The following is an 18,209-nucleotide window of genomic DNA, read 5'->3' as shown; positions in this document are numbered from 1 at the left end:
TTATACACGTCCCTCATCACACTTTCTCAGCCTGAAGTGGGCATGTTGACTGACTTAGACAGGCCTGCTAAGACCTCACAGGGATGATAGAATGTCCTCTCAGATTAAGTTGAAAAATGTGTTAAGTGTATGAATGCAAACGTATCCATGTGTTGTTACAAGTAAAAGTGGTAAAACCAATTTAAAAGCAGCAGGTATGGACAGATGTGTGTTTTTCTTAAAAGAAAAGAAACATGCACCTTCTGTGAGCATATCTACTTAATTGTCTTATTCCAATAACGCAACAAGTCTTAAATTTTAGATAAAATAGACTACAAGAGGCCAATCTTGTATTGTATAAAATTCCAGCTTTAGTGGAATATATGGCCCAGTGATCAATTTGTCCTTTATTAAGCGCCCACCTAAGAAAAGACAGTTGGGTTAAACAGTAGTTTAACGGTTTTTTTTTTTAAATTGCTTTGCATCTGCAAGCAAAGTCTATAGGTACGTCTGTGCATTGTATGGTTCCAGTTGTTAGATCATTTCAATTCTGTTTTGAATTAGTTTGTTTTGGATTGCATTTGCATTGGCAGATTTGTTTAAATTTTTTAGACAGTGGAGTTTGCTGCAAGTGCTTCTCATTGGGCTGATTAAATTTTATTTCTTTAATTATTTTGTTGAAGATTTTTAAGTCATATCCACGCAAAATGAATCTTTTGAGTATCAAACCCTCACCCTCTGTAGGATGTGTAAGGTGGCTGTAAAGAGTTTGTAGTTTGGACCTCCAAAATGAACAGCAGCTGTTATCAGCTTGAATTTACATTATGTCTAATCATGACAGAACTCTAAACTAAAAACAGAAATATGAAGAGATGGGCACAAGTTTACTTCTCTTTTTCAGCAAGATCATCTCCCCCATGAGTTGTCCTGTTATGTCTTGAGTTGATGCGATAAAGGAAAGACTGTTTGGAACATACTGCAGACTACTCACAGTCTACATCTTAATGCAAGTGTGCAGCTAGTGTCATGGTTATGGTAAATTCGAACGAAAGCCCAGATCTCGAAAGACCCTCCATATCATCTCTGGTTAGTTTTATGGTTTTCACAAAAATCATAATGAAAGTAGACTAAGTGTAGTGAATTAGATGGAAGCAATTTCTGACTCAACTTGGACAATGTTATGTCTTTGGAAGTAACTAGTAGTCAGACTTCTGGTTCTCTGTCAAGGTGTTTAAGCAAATACAGCCGTAGATGCAATATGAAGGGATCAAAATCCGTTTTTCAAATTGTGTGTTTAGATTTTTAACCCATAGTGTTTTAACTAATCACAGTTGGGTGTTTATTTTATTTTAAATTTTTTTATAGTTTGCCTACCCTAAGAACAATGGTTTGCATAGGTTTATGTAGCCTGTACAATGAAAAATGTTTTGATTTTTTTCAATACTCTGCCAACAATTCTTGTATAGGGTTGTTAGAGGGTCGGGGTGTGGTCTAAGACGGGGTGCTGGTGGGTCACTGTTTTTAAGCAATTATAGCGGAAAAAAAAAGATTGCATTTCATTAGACTTCAATGGTGTTATTTTATTGTTGACAGCATGATACTTATTGATTTGTTGGCTGCATAATGTTTGTATTGTCATTTCTAGATGTGTATTAATTTAAGTCTGCCCTATCATACAGTCAGATAAACTCACATTCTACTGCTTTTTTAAAGATTAATAATTGCATCAGTCTAAAGAACCATCATAAACAGGACTGCCAAAAAGAGTATTTTCATCCTGGACTGTCAATGCTTTATCAATGTGTTATGCTTTTGTTAACAGGCCGATCAGCTGACTGAGGAGCAGATTGCTGGTGAGTGCATACCTTAACTGTGTTTGGTTTGTTTTATCTTTAGCAGCTCCTTAACTCACCAACCAAACCATAGAAACTAAGGCTTCTAAGAGATTAATAGAACCAGAGGTTTTATGAGGATGTAAGCTGGTGGTTCAGGTCTGGTCCTGTTTATGCTCCCATCCTGCTAACTAGTTAATTACAATCCAATGAATTCCTTAGATGTTAACCAGACCGTGGTGATGTGTAAAACAAAAATCTGCAGGATTTTCAGTCAAAAGTCCCAGGATAAAATCTCACATGAAAAGCTTGGCTTGATGTGAAACATGTTTTTCTTTTCAGACTACTTGAAAGATTAAAAGTGAAGCGTCTGTATCAAACCTGAATAATCATGGCATACTAACGATGTTAGTTTCTGTTAATGTACAGAGTTCAAGGAGGCGTTCTCACTGTTTGACAAGGACGGTGATGGTACAATCACTACCAAAGAGCTTGGCACTGTGATGCGCTCTCTGGGACAGAACCCCACTGAGGCTGAGCTGCAGGACATGATCAATGAGGTGGATGCTGATGGTGAGGAGGAAAAGTATAAATGCATACAAAAAAATATACTTTTTTAAACTTAAAATTACTACAATCATCTTCTTGTCAAATTTTCCTCTTGCCGGAAAGTAATTTACTGGGAATTTTTGCCAGTACATGCAGTCTGGAGATATTAAGGGTGTTAGCACAAGCACTTGGCTTTAAATTACCATCATGACATCTTTTTTAAGAAGAATCAGTTTTCTCTGTTGACTGCCGTTGTCAAATGACCCCTCCCTATTAACCCATTTGTAAGGCCAGAATCTCAGTAAATACATTTCTGACATTTATCTTATGCTAAATGAAAAAATGCATGAAACCAAATTACTTAAATTTAATGCCACTAAATCTCGATTCAGAAAATTCTCAACTTTGGTGCCCCACAATGGTAGTATCAAAACGGACACTGTGGCAATTGGTAGGCCTGTAACATCACTGGCATGGTAGCCTTTATAAATGACCTTTACTATGGGGCATCTTCTTAATATATGAAATTTAAAGTCGTGTGTGAAAATGTTATTCTATCTAATTTACTGCTTTTCTCACCACTCCTCTTGTAATTCACTAAAATTGCATGATGTCATACGATGCAAGACTGCATCTCATTAAATTTTGATGAACTGATATACAGTCTGGTATGGTGATTACACTAAGGAAACAATCAAAGCTGTTATAAGGACACTTTGGACTAGAGCCCAGTCAGATCTAATGTTGATACTTGAGAGTAAAAAAAGTGATCCCTCAGATTTGGTTATTAAAGAATTCTGAACAAGATATCTACTGAGCAGAACATTTTACAGTTTAAAGATACACTGTAAACTTGTCAGCACTCTCTGGTGGGCAAGCTATGTAGTGATACACAACAGTTTTGCTCATTAATGAATTAAAACCCTTTTTCTGTTTGTATGACTGTGTAGGTAATGGTACAATTGACTTTCCTGAGTTCCTGACCATGATGGCCAGGAAGATGAAAGATACAGACAGTGAGGAGGAGATCAGAGAAGCCTTCAGAGTCTTTGACAAGGTGTGTTAGGACTGAGCTAACAGAGAATATTAACTAGTACCACTCAACAAAATTAGCAGTTCTTTGTTTGCCACAGATCAGTTTGTGTATTTGTTATGTCCTTGTGATAGCAAGACAAAACAAGTTCAAACCCCTTTATATTATATGTTCCTGTATGATTAGAGAGAGACTGTTCAAAGCCGATTTGTGGATGATGTTTGGCTGTCACACAATGTTTTATTTTCATTTGACCAGATCTTGGGTCCAATAAAAGGCTTTTAGTTGATGTCTCTGTACTAGCTGAAAAAATCATCTTTAGCTAGTTAACAACAAATGTTTAGCATTCAGCTCTAAGTACAGGCGATGCTAAAGACCTACAGTTCAGCCAAATCATAAACGTAACTTACATCACAGGTGAAGACAATAGTAATTTTTTTTTGGCACTGACAAATCCGTAGAGATTATCGTAATAGTCATAACTGACTTCACTGGTATTTGACTCTTAGCTCTTATGTAAAATGGTAAATAAATACTATAACAGAATTTCTTCTGTTGCCGCCTGCAGGATGGTAATGGCTACATCAGTGCAGCAGAGCTGCGGCACGTCATGACTAACTTAGGTGAGAAGCTCACCGATGAGGAGGTGGACGAAATGATCCGTGAGGCTGACATTGATGGCGATGGTCAGGTCAACTATGAGGGTGAGATATGCTTTTTGTTTGCTTTCTTCATTTTTGATGCTAAGATGTGAAAACATAACAGTTTTGCACTAATTACAACTCTGTTACTTTGTGTGTATTTTCTCTTTGCCACTTGCTTTCACTATGCCCTAAACTTCATGTTTTTGCTGAAACCTTATTAGAACAAGGAACACATTTATTGTTGTATTAGTAAGATAGACGCCAGGAAAAATGTACAATAACTTTAATGATAGGCTTTCACATAATTTTAACAATTTCTTGTAACAAAAGCCCTTAACAGCTGCCAAAACTTGGGTATTCTCACCTGTCATTTAAGCATTGTTTTCTGCTCTTTACAGAGTTTGTCCAGATGATGACCGCCAAGTGAAGAGAACACTGAAATAGCTCTCAACATCGCTTGTCCTCCTAAGATCACTGTCTTTAAGAACCAAAAAAAGGAACAATTATCAAATGATAAACTAACTTCCCACCCAGAATTTCTTATCTGTAGAATTTTGCAATTTGTGCTTCAGTACATCCAACTACTTCTAAGGTATCTGTTTAGCAAACACCAACAGAATAATCCCTAGGGAAGTTAATGGACCAAGCTTTAAGAGGGCCGAAGCCCCCGTACTTCAGACCAAGATTCTGCTGAGTCACCCAGCTCCTGATTAATTTAGAGGAAAGAGCAACACTGAAAAGGCAGAGGGATAGGAACCCATGCCACAGTTCGTATAGAGAAGCTGGCTATTTAATTCTTTCCCATTAATCTTCAAGAAAGAAAATCGACTTTCTCCTAACACTGAATTGAATACTCTTCTTGCATGCACCCTTTCTGTGGCGGTCTCTTGTCACAACAAGGAAGCTCTGATCCCATCAGAGGTAGTGGTCAGATTGTGTACACACTGGAGGTATATACATAAATATATATCTATATATCTGTAAAATTTGTGTCACCATTGATTATTGCAAGAGCAAATAGTTGCAATGTAGGGTGTTCATTGGTGCTCGGTATCAGATGAGAATTCTTATACCTTGAAGAGTTCGGACAAGAATGAGAGACTGAAAAGTGCTGAAGGTTTTTTTTTTCCCCTTGGGGATGTTATATTGTCTTGTTTTGAGTCGTGGGCTTTACATTGCCCGCAGCACTGTTCGGAGACAGTAGTATGTTGTATTGCTTCGGGACGATTAATGTGAAAACACTTGAGGACTGCAGCTAATACATTTGTTTTGCAAACAGATATCCTGATGATACAATATTGTTGTAATGCTTTATAAATGTGTTCTCAAATATTAATGTATTGATGACAAACTTTGGTCACAAAATATATCTATATATATTAGTGTATCGTAAAGTTTGCATTGCCTATTGTTGTAGTAAATGACCTGTGACATGTTTTCTCTTTGGTTTTGAAATGTGCCATAATATTCAAAAAACGCCTCAACCTTCTTGCAAGACTCGTAGTTCATTATAATATTATAAATCTACTTAATATAGTAACATAAAAATACATGCAGTTGAAAATATTTGCACTTTGGTATAAACCATGTGGATATTACAAAGGTTTTGTTCTAAAAGATGAAATTGAAACCAAATGTCACTGTTGCTGCTGCTATAACAACTCATATGTTTCACTAATTTCTCGTCCTTGTTGGTGTCTGAACTTAAATTTGTAGTCTGGTTATTCAAACTTCACTCTGCTTGCTGTTTTACTGAACAGAATACATATAGTGTATATTCACAAATAACTACTTGTGGTGGGGGTGATGTGTTTAATTTGGGCTTTTTAGAATGGGACATTCAGATGGGGATGAAATGGGGTTGTAGCAAAGGGTTCAGCCTTAGATGCTAGATTGGTTTCAGTGTTAGGTTTTTGAACAGTTGGCTAAATTTAAGGGAGCAGGTTAGCTGAGGTGTCTTTGATTCCTCAAAGTACAAAACTTAAATCCTGCTCTGTCCGCGGCTTTGTATTTGGCTTCCTCTGATTCAGATGTTTGGGAGTAAATGGTAAATGGACTGGTAACTTCTGAAGGTATCTCAAAAATGTAAAGATGTGATATATTTTCCATAAATTAATAAATTGACTGAGCTTTACTTCACCTGCATTTAATTGTTATGCTTAATCTAACATGAGTCCGTTTACACAGGCACACACCCTACTGGTTTCAAGCCAATGACTGAAGTGATGTACATTTTATTTGTATAAGGTCAAATCACAACAGAGGTCATCTAAGGGCACTTTTCATATAGAGCAGATCTAGACCATACTCTATAACATGACCGAAAAAGAAGTTCACAAAAGCCACTCAATAATATTGCACTATATCCTTTCTCTGCCTGTGTCCCTGTGCTAGAAAGGAGCGCTAATCTCGTCCAGATAGCCTCAGATTGGGTCAGGGCAGGTCATCCTAGCCTTCACTGGAGAAACTATCCCAGGCAAAGGCTATATTTAGCGGCTCATGAGATTGCTACAGGAGCCTGTGGTAATCCAGGGCAGCAAGGGTCATGACCTCTCACCCACACACACTAAATGAAGACACGGGAGTGCTGGCCTTCTTGCTGACAGGCGAGACCAAGAGCCAATGGGATGAGATTTTAACTGGAGCAGGCCCGAAGTGATGGGATGTGTGTCCACATGCTTATCGTGTGGTTAAGGAGATAAAAGTAAATGACTTAGGAAGCCGGAGCAGACTCAGCAGGACAATAAGAACGACAGCATCACGGGCACAGGCAGGTGTGATTACACCTCTCTTGTTGTGTAACTCCAACAGTGTTGTGTAATAATATAATTCTCACAGGGAGCAGTGAGAGTGATAGTTTGTTTTTTTTTTTAATGATATGCTGGCTTCATCAGCTGCACTTTGAATACAAATCCAACATGAAAGGAGTGTCCAGTGTTTACATTTGGGTGATAAAGTGGAGTTATTTGGATATAAGATTTATTTTACAAAAAGCTGCCAGTGTAAAGTATTATCTCCGGTGGTGGAAATCATCAAAGTCCATCTACTCATGTTCTTTACTTGAGTACAATTTTAATGTACTTCACACATTTTGATTTTGTGCTACTTTTTACTTCTACTCCACTAAATGTCAGAGGGAAATATACTTTTAACCCCACTACCTTTATGTGACAGCTATCATTACCTACTTTTCAGATTACAAGTAAATACAGAAGATGTGATGACTTTATAAAATATGATGCAATATTATAGATTAAGCTGACCAACAGTATACTGTATAAAAATGGTAAAGTTAGCTTCGCCTCAAACAATTAATTTACTGCTTAAATGTTAATTTGTTAATATTAATGATCCAGTAATACAATAATACAACTTCTACTTTAAGTTTACTTTTAACTTCTCTGCTTTTACATTAGTAAAATTTTGCATGCAGGACTTTTACTTGTAAATGAGTAGTTTAACAGTGTGGTATTACTACTTTTACCTAAGTAAAGGATCCAAAGTACTTGTCCTGAACGACAGTATTTATAGAATTAGCTAATATTGGGGTGTTTGAGGTGTTTGGTCACCAGTGGTGGAAGGTGTATTTAGAATGAATATTATTGTATATTATATTATTAGTACTGATGCATTTATGTGAATTGTAAGTAGCATTTTATTTGTGTAGTTGGTCGAATTAGTGCCAATTTTAACTTCACTTGTGTAGTTTATAACAACTTTTTTTTAATTTGATCATATGCTTTGTATGTAAAATCATAATCTAAAATGCAATCAGTAAGTATAGCTGTCAAATGAACTAAAAAGTACAATATTTCTCTCTGAAATTTAGTGAAGTAAAAGTAGACTAATGGAATTTGAACGCTCAAGTTTAAGTAAATCAAAGCTGTACTGACTTTTAAAACTTAATTAAATGTACCTAGGTACTTTCCACCACTGTTGGCCACAAGATCAGTTTTAACCAAGCTTCCAATCCACACTTTTCTTGAACCAAATACCTTTGACATATTACATGAATGAAAGTCAACCTAGTCAAGTTCTGGACAATGTACAGACTGTGGCCTATAAACATTGCCAACACAAACATGATCTAGTAGCAATGGATTTTAACCGTAGCTTCAACACTAGGTGGGGTTGTTTCACAGACTTCTAACTCAACTTGCAACGTCTAATTTGGGCCAAGAGACACACATACAGCACAGTGTGGTTGATGCCGGAAGGACATAAGACACTGTAACTGAAGTTTTCAGATAAAGGTGATTAAACGATGCTTGCTTTGAGCCAGCGTGTTCTTCTCAAAATGCAGAAATAAGACCGCAATAAGTGTTTGTTCCTGTGTATAAATATGGGTGTGTGTGTGCACGTGCATGCATGAATTATATGGTAACTCATTTGTGGGATCCTTGGGTATACTACACCCACTACCCATGATTGTGTACACTGTGCAATGTAACCTAATCACCCCTTCCCTTGAGAAACACAAGAGTATTCTTTTTCACTCTCATTATGCCTGGGGGGAGAGGCTTATGGACTATTATGTAAACTGTACTGTGCAATGCAGACTCCTGAATTATGCAACTATTTTAGGAATAATATGTTTGTATAGTTCAAGAAGTTTCAAGAATATGTCCAATATACACAGAATCTCCCTTTTTGTCACCGTCTTCTGTCTCCTTCCCCTGAAACCATTCACTATCACATGCTTCTTGCCACCCTCACTCACTTTGCACGTGACCAAATTAAAGCACTGTAAACACTTTTGCTTTCTCCTACACACATATTGTCTTCCTTTATTGTCTTCAAAATCACCTGACATCCTACAACTACCATTGCTATGCTTTCTGGCTGTGAATGTTTGGACATTCAGAAAATCTTTTCTGATTTGCACCAGCTTATTATGACAAATAGAAGTAAGGTGAAGTGAAACGATGCACAGCAAATACTCTGCTCATCGAGCCAGGCTGAATTAATCACCACATTCATGTTCTACTGAATCAAACATACATACAGAATAGTTTTTAAGGGGTGAGTGTGCCTTGTTTCAGCAGCTCAATCCTAGCTCTCCTCACATCTACAGCCATACTCGATCCCCCTATTTCGTCTCTGGCTGGATATCCACCCAACATGTCTCATTCTCCTTCAGAAAAACTGAGCTGGTAAAACAACGATTCCCACCCTTTTTCGCTTGTGATCCTGTATTTTGAAGCTGTCTACTTGTCACTTCTTGTCACAGGTTGCATACGTCTGCTGTGGTTGTGTGTTCAGCCAAAGAGTGGTTTACTTGAGTAAAAAGTATACAAAAATAACCTATTTTGTGCAGAAGAAACGTTTTTTTTTCTGCCTTCCTACCCTGTTAATCATCTTACAGCTCATCTAGTTAATTTTGGGACCTTGTGGGTGGGGTCTAAGTCAGTTGTTTTAAAGACTCTGCTGGTTAACACACTGTTATGCAGAGAGGAGGGAGCTAATTAGCTAATAAATAAACTATGTGACAACTTGTCAAACCAGTTTGAACTTCCTTCTAGTTATAAAATGTTTCCTTTGTGTAATACAAAAGGATACAGTTAATTTACTCAAATCTTTATAGATGTGTGAGAACATATTTAAACCTTCTCTTTCAATTGTTCTTTTTTTTTTTCTTTTAAGATCTTTTTCTTTGGCATTCTCTTCTCTTTTGGACAGTTGATTGGATGAGACAGACAGGAAACATGGGGACACATGCAACATAGGTCCCTGGCTGGGATCAAACCGGGGATGCTGTGGTTTTGTGGTATCCGTCTTGGCCCCTCGACCGCCAGGACACCCCCTCTTTTAGTGTTTTGTGGGAATTTCCCAAGGAAGCACAAACTTTAAAAAAAAATGTGGTCAGTTTTATTCTATAAAATAGAAAAAGAAAAAGTCCGAGATCAGGCAGGTAATCACAAAGGGAAAAAGGCTGGATAGCTACGACAATGAAGACAGTGTAGATAATCTGGTAGGGAATAAACAAAACTGGACCAGTATAACCACTTTGGAAACAATGAGGGAATGGAGAGCAGGTGACTTGGAACGGCAGTGGGGACTGGGGTTACTGCAGGGCAGATGAGAGTGACAGGGTCTGGAATGACAGAAGAGTTTGTAAAATGGGAAAATCAGGCAGACCTAACTAGAGAATGAACAGGATCTGTGCCATCTCTACTGAATGCTTGATAAGAAATGTTCATTATGTGCTTCTCATAAACAACCTTGGGAAGAGTCGTCACATCAAGAGCGTATTCCAGCAACAACTTGACTGAGAAGATGTGTACTATGTCAGGAAAAAGTATTACATTTTTTGATATCACCGTCCATTCACATGTGAATATAATGATTACAATGTGTCTAGCACTGCCTTTCAATCCCTGCTGTGTGCTCACTATGGTACTAAGAAATGTTCATAGAACATTTTAATAAACAATAATCTGCTAAGCATAACATTTTCCTATCAGTTTTCCAAATTAAAATCACTTTAGGTTATTAAAATATAATGATAATAAAACACAATGTAATGATAGTCACTGTTTAGAAAATGACTGTGGTATTTAAAATGAGATTATGGATGAGCCGACTTTGGAAAACTATGCGCTTGAATCAATAAGAGAAAATGATGTGTGACACTCAAAGAGACCATTTGTTTGGAGAAAATCCTCTTGGCTTTATATGGTTTGTTCTCATAACTTTTTTACCCTATCAGTCTATCACCAAAGTGGTTTTAGATGGGAAATTCCCACCAAGACCCTTTTCTAATTACAGACCACAATGGGGCTCTGTTTTTTATTTTTCATTCCTATAGTGAAATGTGGTGTGTGTCCAATAAAAACCACTCAGGCATATTGTAATAGCGAAAAATTTACTGGATAAATAAAACTGCGTAACTGTAGTGATTGTTTGGTGTTTGTTCTAAATTCACTTGTGTGCTCGGCACAATAATAATCGTTCTAGGAAAGGTTAAAAATACATTTTAGACTCAGGCAGACATGACAGTTTACTGACAACAAATCATAAACATGTTAACTTTAAAGACAAGATTGGTGAAACCGTGGGACACTAGTGTTGTAAGAATACATTTGGATGCAAATACAGACCACCTGCTTTTGGCAAATTCTTGATGCTGGAAACAAAATCTGAGGGAAAACATTTTGAAATTCTTGTTTTTGTGGTGGTGGGTCCATCATCACAAGGCTGAGGACCGTGACACATGAGAGGCAAAAACCCAACTTTTCATCATCATCTTTTAATCCACATATCAGAGCCTGTTTCTGTTTTCTGCTTAAAGGGGAAACCAAGCTGAAAGCAGATACCGGGACTGTGCCCCCGCTAAACTCATGACACTTTGGTAACTGTCTGTTACTGGAAAGCTCATGCAAAAGAGAACAAAAAGAGAAGTGACAACTTCTTACTTCCAACACTGCTAAAAAGGGGAACTACAGCCTTTCTTTTTCTTGTCTTGGAGAGTAAGGGAAGGCTGAAGTGGTATTTCACTTTGGGCTGAGTGCTGTCAATTTCACTTTGAGGTACATGATGTAATTTCCACCTATTTGTGCATTCAGAGGTAATCTGGATTTTTCTGGGTATCATCTCTGGTATTTCATTTTTTAGTCCTTGGAGCTCACAATGCAAAGATTTGCGTATCTGTGATGGTCTTAATATGCCTCAAACAAAGTAGATCCTACGCTGTGTTGTCTGACCACATCAAAAGGCTTAAGTGATACTTAAACTACAGGTGCTCCAAAGGGGATCACTAAATCACCCCCGATATCTCTTTCCGAGAATTGGGTGTCTTTTGTGTGTTTTTTGTGGTTTTCACGCGGTGAATTTTACGGATGGGGATGCAGGGAAACAGCGGCCACTTTCCAACAGTCTTTCCTCCAAAGCTTTCAAGGTGTAGCATTTGTTTGTGCAAATGAAAAGTGATGGAAGTCGCTGAGTGAGGAATGAGGAAGAGAAGAGTACAAACCCTGCTTACTGTCACGTCCCCGCACACCTGGACAATTGCTGCCTGAGGAGGCCGTGTTTGTCGAGATTTTTGTTTCAGAGTCTTAGAAAAACTGTCAGATGCAGCCTCCAATTTCAACGATGGAAGGGAGATTTTTAGATTTTTAGGTCTATGAAAGTATAGACCTAAGACATAGAACTGAAAAATGCGTTGGTGTATTTTACTTTTGTATGTTTCTGTTTTGGGTATGATTTTAATATATGTTTTTGTTCAAACATCCCTAAAAATGTATGTTGTGTTTGGTCATGTGCTCTGAGGAGAGCAAATCATCAAAGTTTGTACAGTACTGTGTATGTTGTTGACTGGGTTTGGCATCATTATTGTCACTTGGTATGCGGGATGCATAGCCTGAGTCAATGTGCGTGCCAGCTGACGCCTGTTAAAACGGAGATTACAGCAAGTGAAGCTCCTGAAAAAACAACCTCTGTTAGCAGAGAAAACATCTTCAAATTCCATTATGGTTTGAATTACATCAAACAAGGTAAGCCATTGCAGGCCTGGCTCATTATTTCTCTATTATAGGTGCCTGTGTATTGTCTACTGGATTGGGAGAGTCCAGTCTGTTTCTGTATAAATTACCACTGTACCATAACTGTATGTGTGGGTGTGTTATGAAATGCCTGTCAAATGTTTGTCAGCACTCTATATTTTGCCATTTTGGGGTAGATGGTTCAGTCTTAAGCAAAGCTCTCCTTTAAACAATATAGAATTAGAAAATGTAATCAATAGGTGAACTCAGATGGAGTTCTTGTATTTTATTCTGAAATTAATTTAATGTAAATGAGCCTTGGCTAGTTTTTCATTGTCAAGCCACAGAATTCAGTTTACAGAACTTAAAATGTCAAGTGTACATGCTAAGTTTGAGTAGTACATTCTTTTGTTTTTTTGTTTTTACACCCAATATGTATGTTGATGGACTATTTACGTTTTTAATGTCAACTGGTTGCTGCTCAGTTAATTGAACTTTCTCTGTGAGTGATCATTTTATAATGTGAGTAATTATTTTACAAATAGATATAGCAGAAATCACAGCACAGCCCTGGTCTTTCACTTATGTGTATGGGGATTTTGTCAGGTCACATTGCTGTTATAAAATCAGGATTTTAGCAGTGCAGAGCAGCAGCTTGGATATGGTTAAGGCGTAGTATTAATGCGCAGGGTTACAGTCACCATTTCATACTTTGTCCATTGTCTGATGACCGAAACAGAAAAACATGTAAAAGAGAACAGCTTAAATCTAGCAAGATCTCAAATTCGGAGGAAATTCTTGATTACAGCTTTATTAAAAGCAGTTGTGTTGGAGTGGTCACCAGATAGTGCTTATTCAAGTGATCAAGCTGTTGGACTTATAAATACCGACAAATAAATATCGTGTATAGAAAGATAAAGTCCATTCATCCATCCAGTAGCTATATCGCTTATCCTTTGAGGGTCTTGGGGGGGATAGTGAGCATGAAAAACACAAACTTATACTTTGGAACCATAAGTTGCTAATTCTCTGGTAAACATATGAGATCCCAACTATAATTGGACTTAAGCACAACTGCTGTGTACTGGAAGCTCAAATACACCCAAAGTATTTTTGGTATGTGTGTGTGTACATACGTGTGGTCTCCCCGTTCACATCAGCACCATCTCCGTAACCATCTCCTCCTTAAGTCTTTACAGTCAACATCAGGTCCGGCTCACTGAACATTGTTTACTATTACGGATCTTAAAACCAGTTTTGCATTGCTGGTCTTCTGAATGTAAAAACAAACACAAAGGAGGAAATTAATTCCTGGAAGCCAGTAACTCGTGCCTTCCAGGACTTCATGACATGCACAGATGAAAAACATGTGCTGGCAGATTAAATAATTTGGTTATTCACATTAAATGACTTAGACACTTCTTAATCAATGAAAACTAACGGTACTGATTCCCTATTACAAATATGGCAATCACACAGAATAAAAATATTATAAAAGATATGCAAATACATGGAAATCCCTTTTGTTCTCTCTGCCATGCTCTCTCTCATACACACATGCTTCTATCCCTCTCCTCAGGGTGAGTTTCTTTGCGGAGTTGGACCTAAATATGATAACACATTCACACACAACGCTATACGTAACATACAGTACATACAGACATACATACGTGAAATGTGACCTTTTTCTTAATCAAATCAGAACTAACGTTGTGAGAGCTTTTTCAAATCTCTACATATATGAGTTAAAACCTCTACTTTATATTCATCTCTTGGGCACCCATAACATTCTGCTTTCAATTAGGCATGAAAAAGTCTGACAAAAATATCCGAGACCAGAATTCCCCGAGCTCCATATGTTTAATAATTGTGGTCATGAAAGTCTATTGTTATAATCCCACTGTCTTCCAGTGAATTATGATATGTGCTCAAGTTCATACTGACACTGGGCATTTTCCTGAAAATGACACAAGTACGTCAGCTACTATTTCTTTGCTGTGACTCTCAAGGGACATTCTTCATGTATGTTACCAGCGAGCAATGCTGATTCCTTTACTGACAGAAAAACAAGCCAGAGGTTGACATTTGACATGACACCTCATTTATGCTAGAATGAGTTTAAGGAAGCCCAATAGGAATGGATGCTTACCGGACCAAGCATATCCATCTTATGGTGAGACAGTTTCTGTTCATGTCCAGTCAATTGTTGGACGTACTTGAAAGTAGCTGTATCTTGGGTATTTTACTGCACCTGCTCATTATTACTACATATTTGGCAGTCACTAGTAAGCAAAGGGAAAAGGAAAAATACGGCTCATTAAAACAGCATTCATCTGGACTTTGGATGTCCAAATCTGTCTTCCAGTACAGCGTTCAGCCAGATCTCAAACAAATCACTGTGTTTTCAATATTATGTAATATGTTTTCATTTTTCACTCTGATGAAGGTATACCATTAAAAAACAACATGAGTAGTTAATGCATCTTAGACTTCCTGGTTGTTATGCCGCTAAAATAAAAGTATTCTATGTTGTCATTTGTCCATCCCTCCATCCATCAAGCTCTCTAATATTATCAATTAATCCATCCATCCATATGTTTATTCATTACCCAAACATTCATCTATCTCTTTACTATTATCCATTAATTGATCCATCAATCCATCCCATAGTTCATCCACTCACCCTTTCATCATTCCATTCGTCCATGATCTTTCTATCAATCAATCAATCCATCCATTGCTTCATCATTCACCCTTTTACCTACTTATCCATCCATCCATAATCTATCCATCATCTATCTATCCATCCGTGCACCCGTCCCTCCACCCAGCCATACATTCATCCATCCATTTCCATTATCCACTAATCCATCCATCTGTCTCAGCTGGTATTTTCATGAACTGGGCTCCTGCTTTGGGGAAAATGTGCAAGTATTTATGTGTTCGTTTTGAATCCCATGTCTTAAGGTGCCCCTTGGTAGTTTAAAAGTAAGTTAGAGTTTTGTTTGTCAGCGAGGGAGTGAGGAATGGAAAGGTGGAGTGAAACTGAGAAGAAGATTAAACAAAACAAAACAAAACAAATACCTGCATGTCTTTGTTTAACAATATCGCAGTGGCCCATGACAGCAAACTACCTCCCACTACCAGCTGTGTGTCTGTGCATCGTCACTTTCATTTACCGTCTGTAAAACAAGGAGCAACTTGATCTCCATCACCCCATCCAGAATTAAACATTGCCACTACACCGTTCTGTCATTTACAGTAACAGCAGCAGGAAGCAAGCAAGTACAATTACTGAGCCTGGAAACTGAGCCACAAAATTTAATTACTATGCAGCAGTTTGTATTCATCGCTATTTTCTTGGTTGTGATGGTTTTATTGGTGCTACATCTTATTTTAGGTGTCATGAAAAGAAACCATTAAGGGGCATGGAAATGGCTTCATCATTATTTCACCCTGAATCCAGGGAAATTGAGATGTGTTCATGATGCGTGTTTGTGCCATTTTATGACCAACATATTAAAGCAATTGCCCTTTGTTTGGTTTCGTGTTGTTCTGTAATTTAACCTGCAGCTCTGATTGTCGTATGGTCATTCATATTGTCTAGCAAGTTTGCTTTCAGATAATTGAGTTTGCTTTCTAACAAGGGCGTAGTTGGGTGCACACAATTAAGTAAATACATGCTATTTATTTCCTGCATTTATATACAGAATAACTAATAATGATAAATTAGTTATTGTGCTAACAATAATAATGGTAGTATAAAAAAATGGTCTATGTAAACCTCTGTATTGTTAATGTATTAATCCAAAACATTTTTTAGTTTCCTTTAAGATACCTGTTACTTTGATTAATAATGTTGCATTTGCATCTCTCCTACACAGAGTGCTGTGCTCTACTGTCTTGTCCTCGACTGATGTTCAATTCTAACATCTTTTTAGAAGAATATTAGCAGTCAATATAAATATTAACCCAAAAATGCAGCTGGCAGTGCCTTTTATTCAGCCCCTGAGCAGTTTCTGCAGGCAGGCTACTCCTTTCAGGCTGCATACAGCCCAAACAACCTTCACCAACAAATCGGGGCAGCCTTTATGCCGCATAAGAGGCGATAACCCAGGGCCAAGAACTTGCTTCTGCTTAAGCGCATTGCTTTCAGCAACTGAAGGCAGCTTAGGTGAGCGTATCGACATTTTTACATTGGACTATATTGGCTGGACTGTCAGAGGACAATGCTTAGTAAAAAAGCCAACAGTGAGGGGGGACAAGATTAGGACTTTGAGAAGTGAGGGGGAAATGTCCCCCAGTGGAAATTATGCCATTTTTTTTGTTAAAAGTCCCTATTCACACGCACAGGCGTTTTCACGTATTCTATCTGATTAAACCTCCGCACGGTTTGTGTGGAGATATGCTGGGAGTCATGCATTACATTAAACTACATGTACTGTACCAATAAGATTATCAAGGGTGTGAAAAATCCTGAGAATAATTATAAAGGTGTATGTTGTAACTGGTGAAACAATGCTAACAGAGTGTCTAATCCGGATCATTAGTTGAAAACAGAATGTGTCAACATCAACACAAACCTACAAAGAGACTGCAGGCTGTAACTGTAGCATCTCTGCCTGCTTAATCAGACTACTTAAAACAAATATTCACAACATCTATCAGTGGGGCTTGGGTGGACAAAATGAATAATGTCACAGCCCCTTGGGGCCAAACTGATTGGTTTGGAAAGTGGCACAGCAAAGCACCAGGTCATCCTGCTCTTGCAGTCATGGATAGCACATTTTGTCAGCCACTGCACTTAAGTACAGTTTTGATACTTTATACGTTGACTCCACCGCATGTTAAAGGGAAATATTAGACTGCATTTATCTTACGAAAGTTTCTCTGTTACTTTGCGGATTTTCCTCCAAAACATTAAAAAAATATTCATTATTATCAATCAAATTACAAAACAATATGGTTGTTAAGATTAGCTCCACGTCCAACCAGAACATTAAACAACATTAAAAAAATTAAATGCTAGTTAAAGGTTGATGTTTAACTATATAAATAAAACGGATAATACAATTGATACAATGTTACATTCTGAAAAGGGGATAGTCTGCATAATGAGTATTTTTACTTTAAATTCCTTAAGTATATTTTGTTGATACTCCTGTAAATTTAATTAAGTAAAGTTTTGAATACAGGACTTCCATTTGTAAAAGAGGTTTTTAAAAAAAAATGTATTTGTGTTATTTTGCAACTGAATACATCTTTCCCCCTTGTTGTTGTGCACCTGCCATATTGTATGAGCACTGGTGTTCTGAGTGTTATTTGAACAGCTTGTCTCTGGTTCCACTTTTGTCAGACGCTCTTCAGATTTTTTAAATATTTGACAGCACATTATTCCACAATATTCTAAACCCCGAGGGCTAAATCAAAGCATGCCATCTCTTCCAGAGCACGCACACTGCTGGAGGATTTACCTCTCCCTCCACTCAGGTATTTCCCCAAAGGCTACGCCAGTATAACAGAGAGCATACTGTGGGTTCCAGAAATGAAGAACGAGCCAGCGGGGCAGGAGAAGCAGAAACCAAGCAGGGAAAATATGCTTTAATGGCATTTATGATGAGCCAGAGTGCACTGGTTCTTCCTCTCTCGGTTGGCCGCATCAAATGTAAACTAGCTGAGATTAAGGCTAACC

At 37.7% G+C, this 18,209-nt stretch overlaps 1 protein-coding gene across 2 annotated transcripts in view; it reads left to right on the top strand.

Moving 5' to 3' along the window:
- The window catches only part of calm3a (calmodulin 3a (phosphorylase kinase, delta)), an 8,847-nt gene extending 2,676 nt beyond the window's left edge, over positions 1-6,171 (top strand). For both annotated transcript variants that reach the window (XM_040130915.1, XM_040130914.1), the window contains exons 2-6: positions 1,802-1,832; positions 2,241-2,384; positions 3,311-3,417; positions 3,962-4,097; positions 4,436-6,171. In XM_040130915.1, coding sequence (XP_039986849.1) covers positions 2,315-2,384; positions 3,311-3,417; positions 3,962-4,097; positions 4,436-4,464 — 342 coding nt within the window. In that variant the 5' untranslated portion in view covers positions 1,802-1,832; positions 2,241-2,314 and the 3' untranslated portion in view covers positions 4,465-6,171. The remainder of the gene's footprint in view (positions 1-1,801; positions 1,833-2,240; positions 2,385-3,310; positions 3,418-3,961; positions 4,098-4,435) is intronic.
- The last annotated feature ends 12,038 nt before the right edge of the window (positions 6,172-18,209 follow it).

This window comes from Xiphias gladius, chromosome 7 (genome assembly GCF_016859285.1).
Source record: "Xiphias gladius isolate SHS-SW01 ecotype Sanya breed wild chromosome 7, ASM1685928v1, whole genome shotgun sequence".
Taxonomy (NCBI): domain Eukaryota; kingdom Metazoa; phylum Chordata; class Actinopteri; order Istiophoriformes; family Xiphiidae; genus Xiphias; species Xiphias gladius.
The sequence above is the reverse complement of the archived record's forward strand: the minus strand, read 5'-3'. Positions and strand labels throughout refer to the sequence as shown.